Source organism: Dicentrarchus labrax, unplaced genomic scaffold (assembly GCF_905237075.1).
Source record: "Dicentrarchus labrax unplaced genomic scaffold, dlabrax2021, whole genome shotgun sequence".
NCBI classification, from domain to species: Eukaryota; Metazoa; Chordata; class Actinopteri; family Moronidae; genus Dicentrarchus; species Dicentrarchus labrax.
In genome coordinates this window covers 12,221-32,445 of record NW_026136888.1, presented here as the reverse complement: position 1 = coordinate 32,445, position 20,225 = coordinate 12,221, and the positions used below count along the sequence as shown (strand labels likewise).

The following is a 20,225-nucleotide window of genomic DNA, read 5'->3' as shown; positions in this document are numbered from 1 at the left end:
TAATGTTCAGTAATGTTCAATAATGTTCATAATGTTCAGTAACGCTCTCTAATGTTCAGTAACGCTCTCTAATGTTCATTAATGTTCAGTAACGCTCTCTAATGTTCAGTAATGTTCAGTAACGCTCTCTAATGTTCAGTAACGCTCTCTAATGTTCAGCAATGTTCAGTAACGCTCTCTAATGTTCAGTAATGTTCATTAACGCTCTCTAATGTTCATTAATGTTCAGTAATGTTCAATAATGTTCATAATGTTCAGTAACGCTCTCTAATGTTCAGTAATGTTCATTAATGCTCTCTAATGTTCATTAATGTTCAGTAACGCTCTCTAATGTTCATTAACGCTCTCTAATGTTCATTAATGTTCAGTAATGTTCAATAATGTTCAAAATGTTCAGTAACGCTCTCTAATGTTCAGTAATGTTCAGTAACGCTCTCTAATGTTCAGTAATGTTCATTAACGCTCTCTAATGTTCATTAATGTTCAGTAATGTTCAATAATGTTCATAATGTTCAGTAACGCTCTCTAATGTTCAGTAACGCTCTCTAATGTTCAGTAATGTTCAGTAACGCTCTCTAATGTTCAGTAACGCTCTCTAATGTTCAGTAATGTTCAGTAACGCTCTCTAATGTTCATTAATGTTCACTAACGCTCTCTAACGTTCATTTATGTTCAGTAATGTTCAGTCACGCTCTCAAATGTTCATAATGTTCAGTAACGCTCTCTAATGTTCAGTAATGTTCAGTCACGCTCTCAAATGTTCATTAATGTTCAGTAATGTTCAATAATGTTCAGTAATGTTCAGTCACGCTCTCAAATGTTCAGTAACGCTCTCTAATGTTCAGTAATGTTCATTAACGCTCTCTAATGTTCAGTAATGTTCAATAATGTTCAGTAATGTTCAGTCACGCTCTCAAATGTTCATAATGTTCAGTAACGCTCTCTAATGTTCAGTAATGTTCAGTAACGCTCTCTAATGTTCATTAATGTTCAGTAATGTTCAATAATGTTCAGTAATGTTCAGTCACGCTCTCAAATGTTCATAATGTTCAGTAACGCTCTCAAATGTTCAGTAACGCTCTCTAATGTTCAGTAACGCTCTCTAATTTTCATTAATGTTCAGTAACGCTCTCTAATGTTCAGTAACACTCTAAGGTTCAGTAACGCTCTCCAATGTTCATTAATGTTCACTAACATTCATTAATGTTCAGTAACGCTCTCTAATGTTCATTAATGTTCACTAACATTCATTAATGTTCACTAACATTCATTAATGTTCAGTAACACTCTCTAATGTTCAGTAATGCTCTCTAATGTTCAGTAATTTTCACTAACATTCATTAATGTTCAGTAACGCTCTCTAATGTTCATTAATGTTCACTTACATTCATTAATGTTCAGTAACACTCTCTAATGTTCATTAATGTTCAGTAACGTTCATTAATGTTCAGTAATGCTCTCTAATGTTCAGTAATGCTCTCCAATGTTCATTAATGTTCACTAACATTCATTAATGTTCAGTAACGCTCTCTAATGTTCATTAATGTTCACTAACATTCATTAATGTTCAGTAACGCTCTCTAATGTTCATTAATGTTCAGTAACGTTCATTAATGTTCAGTAACGCTCTCTAATGTTCATTAATGTTCAGTAATGCTCTCTAATGTTCATTAACACTCTAATGTTCATTAATGTTCGGTAAAGCTCTCTAATGTTCATTAACACTCTCTAATGTTCATTAATGTTCAGTAAAGCTCTCTAATGTTCATTAACGCTCTCTAATGTTCATTAATGTTCAGTAATGTTCAATAATGTTCAGTAATGTTCAGTCACGCTCTCAAATGTTCATAATCTTCAGTAACGCTCTCTAATGTTCATTAATGTTCACTAACGCTCTCTAATTTTCATTAATGTTCAGTAACGCTCTCTAATGTTCAGTATTGTTCAGTAACGCTCTCTAATGTTCAGTAACGCTCTCTAATGTTCAGTAATGCTCTCTAATGTTCATTAATGTTCAGTAACGTTCATTAATGTTCAGTAACACTCTCTAATGTTCATCAATGTTCGGTAATGCTCTAATGTTCATTAATGTTCAGTAACGCTCTCTAATGTTCAATAATGTTCGGTAAAGCTCTATAATGTTCAGTAATGTTCAGTAAAGCTCTCTAATGTTCATTAATGTTCTGTAATGCTCTCTTATGTTCATCAATGTTCGGTAACACTCTCTAATGTTCATTAATGTTCAGTAATGCTCAGTAATGTCCACTAATGCTCACTAAGGTTTAGACAATGATCAGGAGTGTCAACTGTTAATGTGTGATATGTTGTGGACTGGAAAAAGGACACTAACCGATAAAGACGAAGATCTGGTGATGAGAGTATCTGAGCAGCATGGACACTGACAGAGTCTGAAACACACACATCAGCAAACATCAGCACTGAACAATCAATAATCATTACACTATATTCACTGGTATATCTAATAATCTGTCTATCCCATGATATATCGTTATATATTTTGCATCTTAAAGTTGTTTTATATTAATCTCTAGATGGCGCTGTTTGGAGCAAACCGCTTAGTTGTGCACCGAGGCCTCCCACTTCTCTTTCTATTCTGGTTAGAGCCCGTTTGTACTGTTCTCTGAAGGTAGTAGTATACACCGTTGTAGGAAATCTTCAGTGTCTTGGCAATTTCTCGCATGGAATAGCCTTCATTTCTCAGAACAAGAATAGACTGTTGAGTTTCAGAAGAAAGTTCTCTTTTTCTGGCCATTTTAAGAGTATAATCGAACCCACAAATGCTGATGCTCCAGATACTCAACTAGCTCAAAGGAAGACCAGTTTTATAGCTTCTCTAACCAGCACAAAAGTTTTCAGCTGTGCTAACATAATTGCACAAGGGTTTTGTAATCATCAATTAGCCTTTTAACATGATTAGCCAACACAATGTACCATTAGAACACAGGAGTGATGGTTGCTGGAAATGGGCCTCTGTACACCTATGTAGATATTCCATTAAAAATCCGCCATTTCCAGCTAGAATAGTCATTTACCACATTAACAATGTCTAGACTGTATTTCGGATTAATTTAATGTTATCTTCATTGAAAAAAACAGTGCTTTTCTTTAAAAAATTAGGACATTTCTAAGTGACCCCAAACTTTTGAACGGTAGTGTATATGTTGATCACCGTGTTATTATTGACGAAGAACATCACTGTACTCTTCATCAGGCAGTGTGATGGTCATCTCTAGCACATCAGGAGGCAGCAGCGTTAGGTTCTATATGTTTATAAAGTGATGTTTCTGTTTTTTAAATGTCCCCCTCTGGTGGACAGAAGACTTCCTACAACTGAACCAATCATTCCTCTGATTGATGGCTGATTGATTGATTGATGACTGCAGACAGGTGTGCTCACCATCCAACCTGCCTGCCCCTCCTCCTCAGAATGAACCACAGCTTTGGATGGATAATAAAACACGGTCTCTGTAGTTTGAGAAGCTCAGGTGGTGAGAGAAGCTAAAGGAAATTTTAATAGTTCCATGAGCTACATGCCTTCCTGCCCTCCCTCATTACATGGTGCTCTGATCTCTACCAGACCAGATCTCAGGATGGTAAAAACCGAATTGGGAATACTAGATTTTAGTTACTGAGCCTGGGATTCAAAGATTGTTAACTCAGACTGTGGGGCTGCTGGTATTGTCCTCTCATAGGAGGACCACTGATCTATATAATACAATATTATTAGCGGGTCATCCACTAATCGGAAGGTTGTTGGTTCAATCCCCGGCTCCTCCCGCCACATGTCGAAGTATCCTTGAGCAAGATACTGAACCCCAAATTGCCCCCAAAAGTGCTATTAATTGAATAAAAAGGGGGTAGTTTTAATGAAACAAGACAATATAACAAAATAGTATAATAATCTTGTGTAGGAGGATGACCAACATCTTCTAACATGAACGTGTTGTAATTGATACGTTCCAATCACCGGTTGGTGTATTCTGCTGCTTTATGAGTGTTTACTCTACGCATTACATGATTGTTGATGGTTAATATATATTTTATTATTACTGTGGGTTTTCCCTGTCTAAATAAAGCTGTAATAAATAAAGCATTTTCTTTTTAATAAACAAAACTTCCAAGTTCAGACTTTCTGACTTTGGTTTATTTACAAGCTGAGTTTCATCGTCTCGTCTCCAGCTGATCGATTTGGACTCTTTACTTACGAAGATGACCATGATGACGAAGGCGGCCAGGTAGGAGGTTCTGGCCATCCACATGCTGACAAAGCGGTAATGTTCTCCAGACACCACGTTCCTCAGGAACCCTGCAGAGAACCATGCCATGACATCATCAACCTGAACTTCACACACAGGTTACAGCGGTACTGTGGTCATATAGATGCCATTGTCCTGCTTGACTGCCATCGCTAATATATATTATATAATATATTGTCCCCCCATCGTTGTTGTTGTCATCATCTTCTTCATCAGTCACTACTATTAGTGTAGTTTTTGCTACTGTTGTTGCTGTGCACCTGTCTGTCTGTCTGTCTGTCTGTCTCTCTCTCTCTCTCTCTCTCTCCCCACCCACCTAGAGCCGAAGGGTCTGTCCTAGGTTTCTGCCTCTTAACAGGCAGTTTTTCCTCGCCCCCATCGCCAAGTGCTTGCTCATGGTGGTACTGTTGGGTCTCTGTAAATGTTATAAGGAGTTACCTGCTCTATTTGAAAAGTGTCCTGAGATAACTTCTGTTATGAATTGGTGCTATACAAATAGACTGAATTGAACTGAATTGAACTGAATTAAATTTAATATGACCTACTTAACCAGCAACCTGGTTCTGTAACCAGGGATCATAGGAACCAGGTTCTGTAACCAGGGATCAGAGGAGATCAGAGGAACGTGGGGCTGTAGAGGGACACAGTTTCTCTACCTTTGTTCTCCTCATTCTCAGCAAGAGCTTTCACACTGGACATCAGGATGTCGTCATAACCCAGAAACTCATCCAGCAGGAAGCGACTGAAACCATCACCGAAACACTCGTCCTTCATCGGATCTACAGACAGAGAGCGACAGACAGGTTTCATCATCATCATAAAGCCACTATGCCAGAAAGCCACGGCGTCACAAAGCAGACAGACAGATGTCAGTGTCTCACCTAGAGTGACCACCATGACGGGGATGTTGAGTCTCTGTCTGGTGCTCTGAGACAGACGCAGGAAGCCGTACTCCAAAGAATACTCCACAATGTACTCCTCCTGAGGCCACACTGTCAACAACAACAACAACAACAGAGTTTAAGACAGACAACTGCATCAACAACGACTGCAACAACATTATTTCCTATTAAAGACGTACTTTATTTACACAGCCCGTTTACAAACATTAAATGTATCATTATTATTATTATTACTGGTTGTTATTATTATTATTATTATTATTACTAGATATTATTATTATTATTACTGGTTATTATTATTATTATTGATTATTATTATTAGTATTATTATTATTATCAATTATTATTATTACTTATTATTATTATTATTATTATTATTATTAGGGACCAAGCCAGCGACCACTGGGAGGCCCTATTGTATCTCTAGGAATTATCATTATTTGCTGCACAAAATTAAAACGTGGCAAAAACTCATGTATGCAACTGCTCCCATGAGCGGGCAGCGCCGCCGAATCAGCCCCTAAGACGCGTAAGGCTGACATGTATGAAAATCGGTAGGCATGGGTATCGTGATAAAAAAAAGCCTTATATGTTTGATCCAGCCCTGAACACGTCTATGTGATAATATTCAGTAATAGTGAGAAAGACACCTAGTGGCAACAGGAAGTATCACGTTTTATACCCCCCACAAACTTGCAAAAAACCAGCCCTGGTGTCCTGTTTAGGGGACATGAATGAAAACTGACAGGCATATATATCAAGTTAGGATGTACAAAATAGCCTCTTGGACCCATAACCCAAACACAACAGGAAGGTAGCTATTTTGAGTTTTCATTTTCACTTTCGGCGGCCATTTTGATTTTCATTTTCACTTTTGGCAAATGCGTGGATTGCGAGGGCCCGCCCAATGCTGCTTGCATCTTTAATTAGGGACCGAGCCAGCGACCGCTGGAGGTCCCTATTGTTTTTACTCAATTTCTTACCTATTATTATTATGTTTAGGCCACTTCCACTGTGTTTTTGCCCCCCTGAACATATACGAAAACTCAATTTTATTTGGCAAAGTGGTCAGGCCTGGTGAAAAATGTTACATTCTATGCGTCACTTTCAGGTCGGCCGCTAGGGGCGCTATTATCCTGAAAAGTGTGTACAGGCTAATAACTTCTGCATAGTTTGTCGCACATTCAAAAACCTTGTATCCACGCGTTCGGTGAATGGAGCCGCCCACTTCCACCTATAATTTTTTTTCGTTAGAGCACGAAATGTCCTTAAACTACTTTTTTGTGTTCCTCCTACATGCTTTGTCCGAGTCGTACAAAATTTTTCACCTATTACTTGGGGTCTGCCCTGGCAAAAAAAGTAATTCGAACATTTTTGAAATTTAAAAAAATAAGCACGCTATAAAATTAACACTTCCTGTACATTTTTCGTTAAAAAAGGCAGTGGACCATTTCTCCACATTGGTATGTCCTATTGACACCAAGCTTGGGTCCATAGTTCCTCATGTCTTCCTTGGGCACCGTGCACAATTTCAGGCCATTGCCACTAGGTGGCGCTCTTTAAAATGAAGAAGTTTATATCTCTGCAACAGCACGTGTGATTTAAATGAAACTTGGTAGGATGCTTGCCCATGGCTCCCTGAGGCTCACCTCAAAAGGAAAAAAAAATCACACCACTGGGTGGCGCTCTGGTGGCAGTGTGTATCACTGTGCGGAGACTGTAATAGTTATGAATATGAAATTCACAGGGCATGTGTAGAGTGGTGCCTGAAGCTCACATACCAAAAATCGTGTTTGTCGTGTGTGTGTAGTGCCCCCTACAGGATTTTAAAAATGCAGCCCCGGGGCCAAGTTTCACCGATATGTATGAAACTCGGTAGGCACATGTAACATGCCAGGACGTACAAAAAAGCCTCTTGGACCCATACCCCAAACCCCACAGGAAGTTGGCCATTTGGATTTTGATTTTGACTTTCAGCAAACTTTTCGCATTGTATTTGAACAAACTCCTCCTAGGGAATTCATTGCATCTGCTTAAAAATGTGTGAGTACAGTCAAAAAGTGGTGCTGATTAAAACTTGTGCTATTTGAGAATGTACGTTGAACGTGAGCGTGTCTGTGGCGTGAGGTCAAAGTTGGCCATTTTGAATTCTGTGGTCATACAAACTGATTGAAAAGTTGAGCTATTTGTGACTGTACATTAAACCGTGTGCCAGTGACAACTTGTCGATTTCAGCAGATTCGCCATAAAATAGTACTCATAACTTCAGTGTGCACTGTCCAATCTCCAATAAACTTCATATATTCTGAAACAGTTTTGCCCTGAACACGTCCTCATAACTTCAGCGTACACGGTCCAATCTCAATGAAACTTCACGTGTTTGATAACAGTCTCGCCTTGAACACATCTACATGACAACATTCAGACATAGTGATAGCGCCACTTACTGGCAACAGGAAGTAATCGCTGCGTGGCGATTTTGAGCTAATTTACGGGAGATTTTCATGTTGTGGTCTCCCCGAGTTGTGAGTGCGAGATCCCGCCCAACGCTGCTTGCAGCTTTAATTATTATTATTATTTTTATTATTATTACTACTGGTTATTATTATTATTTAATAAAATAACAAACTGCAGATTACTGACAGATCTAATAACGGACAATTATTAATAGTTTGAATTAGATTAATAAGACTAATTGTTTTAATTTTAACTGATTAAAGACAAACAGAAGAACATAAGTTTACATCAGCAGCTGTTTGTCTCCTGGAGGAGGAAGATGAGGAAGAAGAAGAGGAGGAGTGGGAGGAGGAGGAGGAAGATGAAGAGGAGGAGGAAGAGGAAGAGAAAGAGGAAGAAGTAGGAAGAGGAAGAGTAGGAGGAGGAAGAGGAGAAGTAGGAGGGGGAAGAGGAAAAGGAAGAGGAGGAGGAAGAGGAAGAAGTAGGAAGAGGAAGAGGAGAAGTAGGAGGAAGAAGAGGAAGAGGAGGAAAAGGAAGAGGAGAAGTAGTAGAAGGATGAAGAGAAGGAAGAGGAAGAAGAGGAGGAGGAGGATGAGGAAGAGGAAGCGGAGAAGGAGAAGGAAGAGGAGGGTTTACCTGCTCTGGTCATCATCTCCAGCTCAGACACTGAGTCCTTCAGCGGCTGCATACCTTTAGTGGTCTGGCTGAAGGAGACGTCCTGGCTGTCGTTCACTCCTCCTCCTCCTCCTCCTCCTCCTCCTCCTCCTCCACTGACACTTCCTCCAATTAGAGACGGCTTCAGACGAGGCTCAATGTCCAGCTCAAACTGCAGGAGAGACCGAGAGACGCTGAAGACAGACCCCCACTGACGACTGCTGATCCCTACTGACTCTTATTGACCCCTACTGACCCCTTCTAATCCCTACTGACTCTTATTGACCCCTACTGACCCCTTCTAATCCCTACAAACCCCTTCTGATCCCTACAGACTCCTACTGACCCCTACTGACTCCTACTGACCCCTACTGACTCTTACTGACCCCTTCTGATCCCTACTGACTCTTAATGACCTCTACTGACCCCTTCTGATCCCTACTGACTCTTATTGACCCCTACTGACCCCTTCTAATCCCTACAAACCCCTTCTGATCCCTACAGACTCCTACTGACCCCTACTGACCCCTACTGACTCTTACTGACCCCTTCTGACCCCTACTGACTCTTACTGACCCCTTCAGACCCCTACTGACTCCTACTGACTCCTACTGATCCCTACTGACTCTTACTGACCCCTACTGACCCCTTCTAATCCCTACAAACCCCTACTGACCCCTTCGGAACCCTGCTGACTCTTACTGACCTCTTCTGATCCCTACAGAACCCTAAAAACCCTTACTGACCCCAGTTGATCCCTACTGACCCCTACTGACTCCTGTTGACTGTGGAGATAATTTAACCAGTTTTGTCTCTGCTCACCTGCACTGAGCTGTTGTCAAACATCTCCAGGGTCATCTCTTCCTCATCCTCATCTTCCTCCTGCAGCGCTGCCAGGCTGAGTCCTGCCATTCCGCTTCCTGCTCCTCCTCCCCCCTCCTCAGCCTCCAGCTCCTCCTGGAGGCCTGTGGAGTCGTAGTACTGCAGGAAGACGGAGGCTCGACTGGAGTTCCTCTGGATCTCCACCCGCAGGATGCCGTCACGAGGCCAGCGCTCCCTCACAACTTCCAGACAGTTGATGGGCGAGCGAGAGAAGGCAATGTGGATGTAGGCGAGGATGAAGAGGACGAAGAGCGCCTGAGCAGGAGCACAGAGGAGTTAATGCTGTCAGGGTTTGTAGAGTACTATTCCTTTATAGTGTTCTGACAACTTCAGCCTCCTTTACTACAACTCTGCTGTCTTTACTACGAATCAGCTGTCTTTACTACGACTCTGCTGTCTTCACTACGACTCTGCTGTCTTCACTACGACTCTGCTGTCTTTACTGTGACTCTGCTGTCTTTACTGCGACTCTGCTGTCTTTACTATGACTCTGCTGTCTTTACTGCGACTCTGCTGTCTTTACTGCGACTCTGCTGTCTTTACTACGAATCAGCTGTCTTTACTACGACTCTGCTGTCTTCACTACGACTCTGCTGTCTTTACTATGACTCTGCTGTCTTTACTGCAACTCTGCTGTCTTTACTGCGACTCTGCTGTCTTTACTGCGACTCTGCACTCTGGCTGTTGTGTGTTTCTGGTGGAAGGCCTGGAGGTATAATACGTCTGCTTCATTTACAGGAACATTGTGTTGTTTTCCAGACAGATTACTTATTCAACATTACCATTAAAATAAGAGACAGACAGACAGACAGACAGACAGAGAAAGACAGACAGAGAGAGACACAGAGAGAGGGACAGACAGGCAGGGTTTACCTGCAGACACTGTCTCACCTTCAGCAGGACGAAGAACTCAAAGACTCTCCTGAAGGATGGCGGGAAGAGTCGGGCATACGTGACGGCCATCTTGAAGAAGAGGGCGTGGAAGAGGCGGTCCCGGACATTGATGAGGGGATTCTGGTTCATGTTGGGGTTTCGGATCCTGTTGGGTCCCATGTTGTTGTTGTTGTTGTTTAGAGGGACGTTGTTATTGTTGGCCTGGTTCTCAGACATGGTCTCTGATTATTGCGCTCACACAGACTAATAGATGGTTCTAGGTCAGCATGGCGGCCGGCAGTCTCAGTTAAGGTGGAACTCTGACCTCAGATCAGAGTCTGAAGGGTCCTCAGCCGGTTCACACAGCTCAAACTGTGGGACAGAAACATTGATTATTGATCATGAAGTGAGCTTATAAAGCAGGAGTTCAACAACCACCTCAGTCAGAGTTAGGGTTAGTCTAATCTTTACTTTTCTCTTGTGCAACAACACTGCAGTCTGACCCTAGAGCTGCTCTCAGGTCAGTGCAGGGACAGATATTACCAATGTGCACTAGGGTTGGGCGATATGGGCAAAAAGTAATATCTCAATATTTTGGGGGATTTTGGCGATAACGATAATCAGTCGATATCCTTTAAAATGTGATTGGAATTGTCTGAGTTCGGGCTTGTGTCAACCAAACGTGTTTTTAGCACTGAGAGCGCCCAAAAACTCATTTTCCGAGCGCCCAGCGGTGTTTAATCGAACAGATTTCAACTTGAAGCGCTCTGAGCGCTGCGCTAAAAAAACGTCTCCGCTGACATCTTTTTACCGCTGAAGGCGCTTAGCGCTCTGAATGCTGAGTTGGGACCAGGAAGCAGAGCTGCTGTCTTACACACTTCTCTGCGCTTTCTTTAGAACAGTCACCCACCCAAAACCCCATAGAGACTGTGTCTGTCCCCCGACCACCTAAATTATTTAAAATTATAAAAACAAGAGGAGTTCAACATAAAAATCTACTAAAAATTAAAACCTCCTCCTCAGTAGCACAAAATAAGAGAATGAAATGTGGGCTGTTAAATATCAGGTCTCTGTCCTCTAAAGCTGTTTTAGTGAATGAGTTAATATCAGATTATGATATTGATTTACTTTGTCTTACTGAGACCTGGTTGTCCCACGAGGAGTATGTTAGCCTAAATGAATCCACCCCCCCCAGTCATATTAATACTCACATTCCTCGAGGCACTGGCCGAGGAGGTGGAGTAGCAGCCATATATGATTTGAGCGTTTTAACCCTTTAGGCGCCGGGTTTTATTTTTTAAAATTCTAGATTTTGACATCTAAATTTCAGAGGGCTCTGGCTTGAAAGTGGTTTGAGATAGAGACAAAGTGTAAATGAGACAAATATTGAGAATGACCTAAAGTTTATCTAGGGAGTAAATTTTACTGTCTAATTTGCATATTATGATGTCATATGACGGCGGCTGTATTAGATTATGTAATTTTCATGAAATACCTGATATTTTGAAAGAGAGTTGAACTTATTTCATCAGATTCACCCCCCTCCATCTATTTGTTATGTTGTCCCAAACCAAATGAACAAGGAAAAAGTAAATTGTAAGCCAACAGTCGTAAACTAGAACTATTACTACACCACAAAACTCATGTAAACAGTAGGCGTTTTTATGATTTTTTTTTTGTGCCTACAGAGGCCTAATGTGTGCCTATCTATCCAGATGACACTGTTTAGAGTGTGGAACCTCTCATTACATGGCACAGCACACAGGCCTACCCCACACTGATTGCACCTGTATTGTGTCTGATGACGACCTTTAGGACAGGTACGATCGGAGCAAACTATACAGTCTGGACTAGGGATGCACCAATCCACATTTTTTTCACTTCCGATCCGATCCGATCCCGATACCTGAATTTGGATATCGGCCGATACCGATACTATTCCGATACCAGAGCTCTGTTTTCTTTAATATTATTATTATCATTATTGTTGATTTTATATGAGATAATATGAATAAACTCCTCAACATATGTACGTATGTATGCATGTATGTCCCAAAAGGCAACTTGAGGTAAGTATAAGGTCAGAAAAGGAAGTCCGAAAAACAGAAAATCCTTTTAACAGGAAAAATCCCATTCTGAAAACAAATATGCTACTGTAAGGGTTTCAAATTTATTGTCATGTCAATATTTATTAAATTCCCCAAATGTCAAATATTTGAGTCTTGAAATATAAGAAAAGTGCAATAAGTGTAAACATCTTACACACACACTATCAATAAAACTGTGCATCTGAACAGCACAAATCAAGTACACTGGCTCCTTCCCCGTACTTTTTCTCTCTTGGAGAAGCCCTCAAGCAAAGCAGTGATAATGTCCTGCACAAAGGCCTTCAGTGGCTTGTGTGGACCGGCAGTTCATGAGAGCCTAAATACTGATGAGCATACCGATTTGTCTCCATTGTAATGTGACTCCAGAAATCATCAGTCAGAAAGAGGGACAAAAAATCTATAGGCCTTGAATCAGTGCTAAGCTCTCTGTCACCACGATATCCAACTTGCTCATCAAAGGACTTTATCCATTCCTGATATACTTCCTCATCTCTCAAGTTAGCCCAGCCACCATTACCATCATCATCGTCATCATTTCCAGCCTTGTTCTGCCTTCCCCTGTTGCCTCTACCACGTCCACCTCTCCTATGGACACTGCAACTTCATGTACCCCTGCCCCCCCTTCCATTTTGCAAAGGGTTGAAAGACTCATCATCACTACTTTCAGCCCTATTCAGACCCCCCCTGCTGCCTCTACGACACCCACCAGCCCTTCTACGAACACTTCGGCCCCTGCTATCCCCACTAGTGTTGGGAGAAGAGTTGGACTCGTGTGTGTTTTGTGCTTGGTGAACACTGCTGCGTCATGCCAGGGCAAGAATGGCGGCGCATGCGTGATTCATTTGCAGCCTGGACGCGGAGTGGTGTGTGTCTCCTCTCTGCTCTGTCTGCAGGCTGGGACTGCTGCGCGGGGCTACTGTGAGACTGACCGACTGTGAGTGCTTTTGGACGGGGGAGGGACTCACGGCAGCACCCGCTGCTCGTTGAGCACACTGCAGAGTGATACGTGCTTTCACGTCAGAGTCTCCAAAACCTACAAAAGTCTCCAATAAGACCAATAAAAGTCGCTATATTTGACGCTAGTCGCTTTTGACAAAAAAGCCAAGTTTGGATGTGATTTCCTCGAACATTTTGCATTGCAGCATGACGTTTTTCTGAGCTAAGGTCTAAGTACAGGATGTCTGCCAACTAGTGGAGGGGAGTTTGAATGAGATATAACACTCTATTAGGAGAAAACAGCGGTTTGATTCAGTACCGCGTCCTGTCGCAATCTTTCGATAGTGCTACAGGCTCACTACGATCAACATTAGAGAGTCTAATGTTGATCGTAGTGAGCCTGTAGCACTATAAAAAGGAAATTATTAAAACATAGGAGACTAGCACCGTGGTACAACCACCAAACCCGCCAGTTAAAACAAATAGCTAGAAAATCTGAAAGGAAATGGCGCTCTTCCAAATTATCAGAATATCACTCAATTTGGCAAGATAACCTTAAAATTTATAGAAAGGCCCTCCGTAATGCCAGAGGAGCCTATTACTCAGCACTAATAGAAGATAATAAGAACAACCCTAGGTTCCTCTTCAGCACTGTAGCCAGGCTGACAGAGAGCCACAGCTCTATCGAGCCACATATCCCCATAAACTTAAGTAGCAATGACTTCATGAGCTTCTTTTATAATAAAATCATTACTATTAGAGAGAAAATTAATCACCAACTGCCATCAACAGTTATCAGTGGCTCTCCAAGTTCAGGGACTTCTGCCAATGTAAACTTAGATATATATCTAGACTGGTTTTCTGCTATCGATCTTCATCAGTTAACTTCAATCATTTCTTCATCGAAGCCATCAACCTGTCTGTTAGACCCGATCCCAACTAGGCTGCTTAAAGAAGTTGTTCCCTTAATTGGCACTTCTTTACTGGATATGATTAATCTTTCTTTATTATCAGGATATGTACCACAGTCCTTTAAAGTAGCTGTAATTAAACCCCTTCTTAAAAAGCCCACTCTTGACCCAGGGGTTTTAGCCAACTATAGACCGATTTCTAACCTCCCCTTCCTCTCTAAGATTCTGGAGAAAGTAGTTGCCAAACAGTTGTGTGACTTTATATATAACAATAGTTTATTTGAGGATTTCAGGATTTAGAGTTCATCATAGCACAGAGACAGCTCTGGTTAAAGTTAATAATGACCTTCTGATTGCTTCTGACAATGGACTTGTCTCTGTACTTGTATTATTAGATCTTAGTGCTGCATTTGACACCATTGACCATAATATTCTTTTACAGAGACTTGAGCAAATTGGCATTAAAGGAACCGCACTAAGCTGGTTTAAGTCATATTTATCAGATTGCTCGCAGTTTGTACATGTTAACGATGAATCTTCAATAAATACTAAAGTTAGTCATGGAGTTCCACAAGGTTCTGTACTTGGACCAATACTATTTACTTTATATATGCTCCCTTTAGGCAACATTATTAGGAATCACTCCATTAACTTTCATTGTTATGCAGATGATACGCAGTTATATCTATCAATCAAACCCAATGAAATTAATCAATTATCTAAATTACAAACATGTCTTAAGGACATAAAATCCTGGATGACCTGCAATTTTCTGATGTTAAACTCAGAAGAAAACTAAATTCTTGTTCTTGGCCCCAAAAACCTTAGAGACTCACTGTTTAAAGATATAGTTACTCTAGATGGCATTAACTTGGCCTCTAGCACCACTGTCAGGAATCTTGGAGTTATCTTTGATCAGGATTTGTCATTTAACTCCCACATAAAGCAGACCTCTAGGACCGCCTTCTTTCATTTACGTAATATTAGAAAAATTAGACACATCCTATCACAGACAGATGCAGAAAAACTAATCCATGCATTTGTTACTTCAAGGCTGGATTACTGCAACTCTTTATTATCAGGTTGCCCCAATAAGTCCATTAAAAACGCTCCAATTAATTCAGAACGCTGCAGCACGAGTACTGACAGGAACTAGAAAAGAAATCACATCTCTCCTGTACTAGCTTCTCTGCACTGGCTCCCTGTAAAATGTAGAATAGAATTTAAAATCCTCCTCCTCACCTATAAAGCTCTTCATGGTCAGGCCCCTTCATATCTTAAATTCAATTCAATTCAATTTTATTTGTATAGCGCCAATTCATAACAGAAGTTATCTCAGGACACTTTTCAAATAGAGCAGGTCTAGACCGAACTCTTCAACATTAATTACAGAGACCCAACAGTACCACCATGAGCAAGCACTTGGTGACAAGGGCAAGGAAAAACTGCCTGTTAAAGGCAGAAACCTAGGACAGATCCTCCGGCTCTAGGTGGGTGGTCGTCTGTCTCGACCAGTTGGGGTGAGAGAGAGAGACAGAGAGAGAGAGAGAGAGAGAGACAGACAGACAGACAGACAGGTGCACAGCAACAACAGTATTGGCAATGGCAGTCAAGCAGGAGGCTCCACCAGGATCCATGAGAACCCTATTACCCCACTAGAACACTACGTTCTCTGAATGCTGGGCTACTTGTGGTTCCTATAGTCTCTAAAAGTAGAACAGGAGCCAGAGCCTTCAGTTACCAAGCTCCTCTCCTGTGGAACCAGCTTCCAGTTGTGGTTCGGGAGGCAGACACCCTCACCACATTCAAGAGTAGGCTTAAGACATTCCTCTTTGATAAAGCTTATAGTTAGGGCTGGATCAGGTGAGTCCTGAACCATCCCTTAGTTATGCTGCTATAGGCCTAGACTATCGGGGGATTTCCCATGGTGCACTGAGCTCCTCTCTTCCTCTCTTTCTGCTAGATTGCCATTGCCAATACTGTCTGTTTGTCTCTCTGTCTCTCTCTCTCTCTCTCTGTCTCTCTGTCTCACCCCAACTGGTCGAGACAGACGACCACCCACCTAGAGCCGGAGGATCTGTCCTAGGTTTCTGCCTTTTAACAGGCAGTTTTTCCTTGCCCTTGTCTCCAAGGTCTTGCTCATGGTGGTACTGTTGGGTCTCTGTAATTAATGTTATAAAGAGTTCGGTCTAGACCTGCTCTATTTGAAAAGTGTCCTGAGATAACTTCTGTTATGAATTGGCGCTATACAAATAAAATTTAATTGAATTGAATTGTATTAGTACATACACTGTGTATTAGTACACACACTGTGTATTAGTACTGTGTATTAGTACATACACTGTGTATTAGTACACACACTGTGTATTAGTACTGTGTATTAGTACACACACTGTGTATTAGTACTGTGTATTAGTACATACACAGTGTATTAGTACATACACAGTGTATTAGTACACACACTGTGTATTAGTAGTGTGTATTAGTAGTGTGTATTAGTACACACTGTGTATTAGTACTGTGTATTAATACATACACTGTATTAGTACTGTGTATTAGTACACAGTGTGTATTAGTACACAGTGTGTATAAGTACTGTGTATTAGTACACACACTGTGTATTAGTACACACACTGTGTATTAGTTCTGTGTATTAGTACACATACTGTGTATTAGTACATACACTGTGTATTAGTACTGTGTATTAGTACACACACTGTGTATTAGTACACACACTGTGTATTAGTACACACACTGTGTATTAGTACTGTGTATTAGTACACACACTGTGTATTAGTACTGTGTATTAGTACACACACTGTGTATTAGTACACACACTGTGTATTAGTACTGTGTATTAGTACACACACTGTGTATTAGTACACACACTGTGTATTAGTTCTGTGTATTAGTACACACACTGTGTATTAGTACACACACTGTGTATTAGTTCTGTGTATTAGTACACACACTGTGTATTAGTACACACACTGTGTATTAGTTCTGTGTATTAGTACACACAGTGTGTATTAGTACACACACTGTGTATTAGTACACACACTGTGTATTAGTACTGTGTATTAGTACACACACTGTATTAGTACACACTGTATTAGTACACACACTGTGTATTAGTACACACACTGTGTATTAGTACTGTGTATTAGTACACACACTGTGTATTAGTACACACACTGTGTATTAGTTCTGTGTATTAGTACACACACTGTGTATTAGTACACACACTGTGTATTAGTACTGTGTATTAGTACACACACTGTGTATTAGTACACACACTACACACACTGTGTATTAGTACTGTGTATTAGTACACACACTGTGTATTAGTACACACACTGTGTATTAGTACTGTGTATTAGTACACACACTGTGTATTAGTACACACACTACACACACTGTGTATTAGTACTGTGTATTAGTACACACACTGTGTATTAGTACACACACTGTGTATTAGTACACACACTGTGTATTAGTACTGTGTATTAGTACACACACTGTGTATTAGTACACACACTGTGTATTAGTACTGTGTATTAGTACACACACTGTGTATTAGTACTGTGTATTAGTACACACACTGTGTATTAGTACACACACTGTGTATTAGTACTGTGTATTAGTACTGTGTATTAGTACACACACTGTGTATTAGTACTGTGTATTAGTACACACACTGTGTATTAGTACACACACTGTGTATAAGTACTGTGTATTAGTACTGTGTATTAGTACACACACTGTGTATTAGTACACACACTGTGTATTAGTATCAGGGTAAATACTGTCCTACTTGAAGGTAAACATCCTGTAGCTAACGAGCTAACTAGCCAGCTAGCTCGTTAACGGTTGATATGTATGTGCTCGTGGAGCCACAGCTAGCATTAGCTTTGGATTAGCTGTCTTAGTCTTACCTGTTATTGAGTCCGCGGCTGTGTGTCCATGCTAACGTTTCCTCCTCGCTGTGTTCATCAGAACAACAACACTAACGGACGCAGCACCTAGCTGGTTAGCACTGTTAGCGGGCTCCTTTCCACAGGCAGACAACAGCAGAGGAGCTAGCCGCTAAAGCTAGCCGCTAAAGCTAGCTACACAGCAGGAAAACAGCGCTGTTAGCTCGCAGATAAAGCTAGTGAGGCCGCGGCGGTGTTAGCTAGCAGCAGTGTGTGGACTCATTGGTCAACAGACTCACTGCAGACTAAAGTCTCTCATTCTTTAAAGCTTCACTTCAGATAACACAGGCTAACATAGGCTAACACAGGCTAACGGGAGCTAACTGAGACTGACGGCAACTGTTCACAGACGGAACTACAGAGCGAAAACGCGCATGCGCATTAACCTTGAGTATTGTCTGCCAGGTGCCTTCTTCCTGACAGAAAGATGGACAGATATGTAAACATATGTAGACACATGGATAGATATATAAACATATGTAGACACATGGATATATAAACATATATAGACACATGGATATATAAACATATATACCCACATGGATATATAAACATATATAGACACATGGATATATAAACATATAAAGACAGATGGATATATAAACATATATAGACACATGGACAGATATATAAACATATATAGACAGATGGATATATAAACATATATAGACACATGGATATATAAACATATATAGACACATGGATATATAAACATATATAGACACATGGATGTGTAAACATATGTAGACACATGGATATATAAACATATATAGACACATGGATATGTAAACACATGTAGACACATGGATATATAAACATATATAGACACATGGACAGATATATAAACATATATAGACACATGGATATATAAACATATGTAGACACATGGATATATATATATAAACATATATAGACACATGGACAGATATATAAACATATATAGACACATGGATATATAAACATATATAGACACATGGATATATAAACATATGTAGACACATGGACAGATATATAAACATATATAGACACATGGATATATAAACATATATAGACACATGGATATATATATATAAACATATATAGACACATGGACAGATATATAAACATATATAGACACATGGATATATAAACATATATAGACACATGGATATATAAACATATGTAGACACATGGATATATATATAAACATATATAGACACATGGACAGATATATAAACATATATAGACACATGGATATATATATATAAACATATATAGACACATGGACAGATATATAAACATATATAGACACATGGATATATAAACATATATAGACACATGGATATATAAACATATGTAGACACATGGATATATAAACATATATAGACACATGGACAGATATATAAACATATATAGACACATGGATATATAAACATATGTAGACACATGGATATATATATATAAACATATATAGACACATGGACAGATATATAAACATATATAGACACATGGATATATAAACATATATAGACACATGGATATATAAACATATGTAGACACATGGATATATATATAAACATATATAGACACATGGACAGATATATAAACATATATAGACACATGGATATATATATATAAACATATATAGACACATGGACAGATATATAAACATATATAGACACATGGATATATAAACATATATAGACACATGGATATATAAACATATGTAGACACATGGATATATATATAAACATATATAGACACATGGACAGATATATAAACATATATAGACACATGGATATATAAACATATATAGACACATGGATATATAAACATATGTAGACACATGGATATATATATAAACATATATAGACAGATGGATATATAAACATATATAGACACATGGATATATAAACATATATAGACACATGGACATATAAACATATATAGAGATATGGATATATAAACATATATAGACACATGGATATATAAACATATATAGACACATGGATATATAAACATATGTAGACACATGGATATATATATAAACATATATAGACAGATGGATATATAAACATATGTAGACACATGGATATATAAACATACATAGACACATGGACATATAAACATATATAGAGATATAGATATATAAACATATATAGACACATGGATAGATATATAAACATATATAGACACATGGATATATATAAACATATATAGACACATGGACAGATATATAAACATATATAGACACATGGATATATAAACATAT

General features: G+C 39.7%; 1 protein-coding gene across 2 annotated transcripts; it reads right to left on the bottom strand.

The window, feature by feature from the left end:
* Positions 1-1,988: 1,988 nt before the first annotated feature.
* On the bottom strand, positions 1,989-18,346 carry LOC127360591 (membralin). 2 transcript variants are annotated; one of them, XM_051395019.1, is made up of 8 exons: positions 17,936-18,346; positions 10,064-10,417; positions 9,113-9,427; positions 8,327-8,462; positions 5,159-5,269; positions 4,934-5,056; positions 4,227-4,327; positions 1,989-2,408 (listed from the first exon to the last, which is right to left on the bottom strand). In XM_051395019.1, exons 2-8 carry the CDS (start codon positions 10,280-10,282, stop codon positions 2,346-2,348), a joined length of 1,068 nt encoding a protein of 355 aa, XP_051250979.1. In that variant the 5' UTR covers positions 10,283-10,417; positions 17,936-18,346; the 3' UTR covers positions 1,989-2,345. The 2 variants fall into 2 exon arrangements, with proteins under 2 accessions (XP_051250979.1, XP_051250978.1); XM_051395018.1 differs by having other exon boundaries at positions 8,273-8,462; positions 17,936-18,345.
* Positions 18,347-20,225: the final 1,879 nt, after the last annotated feature.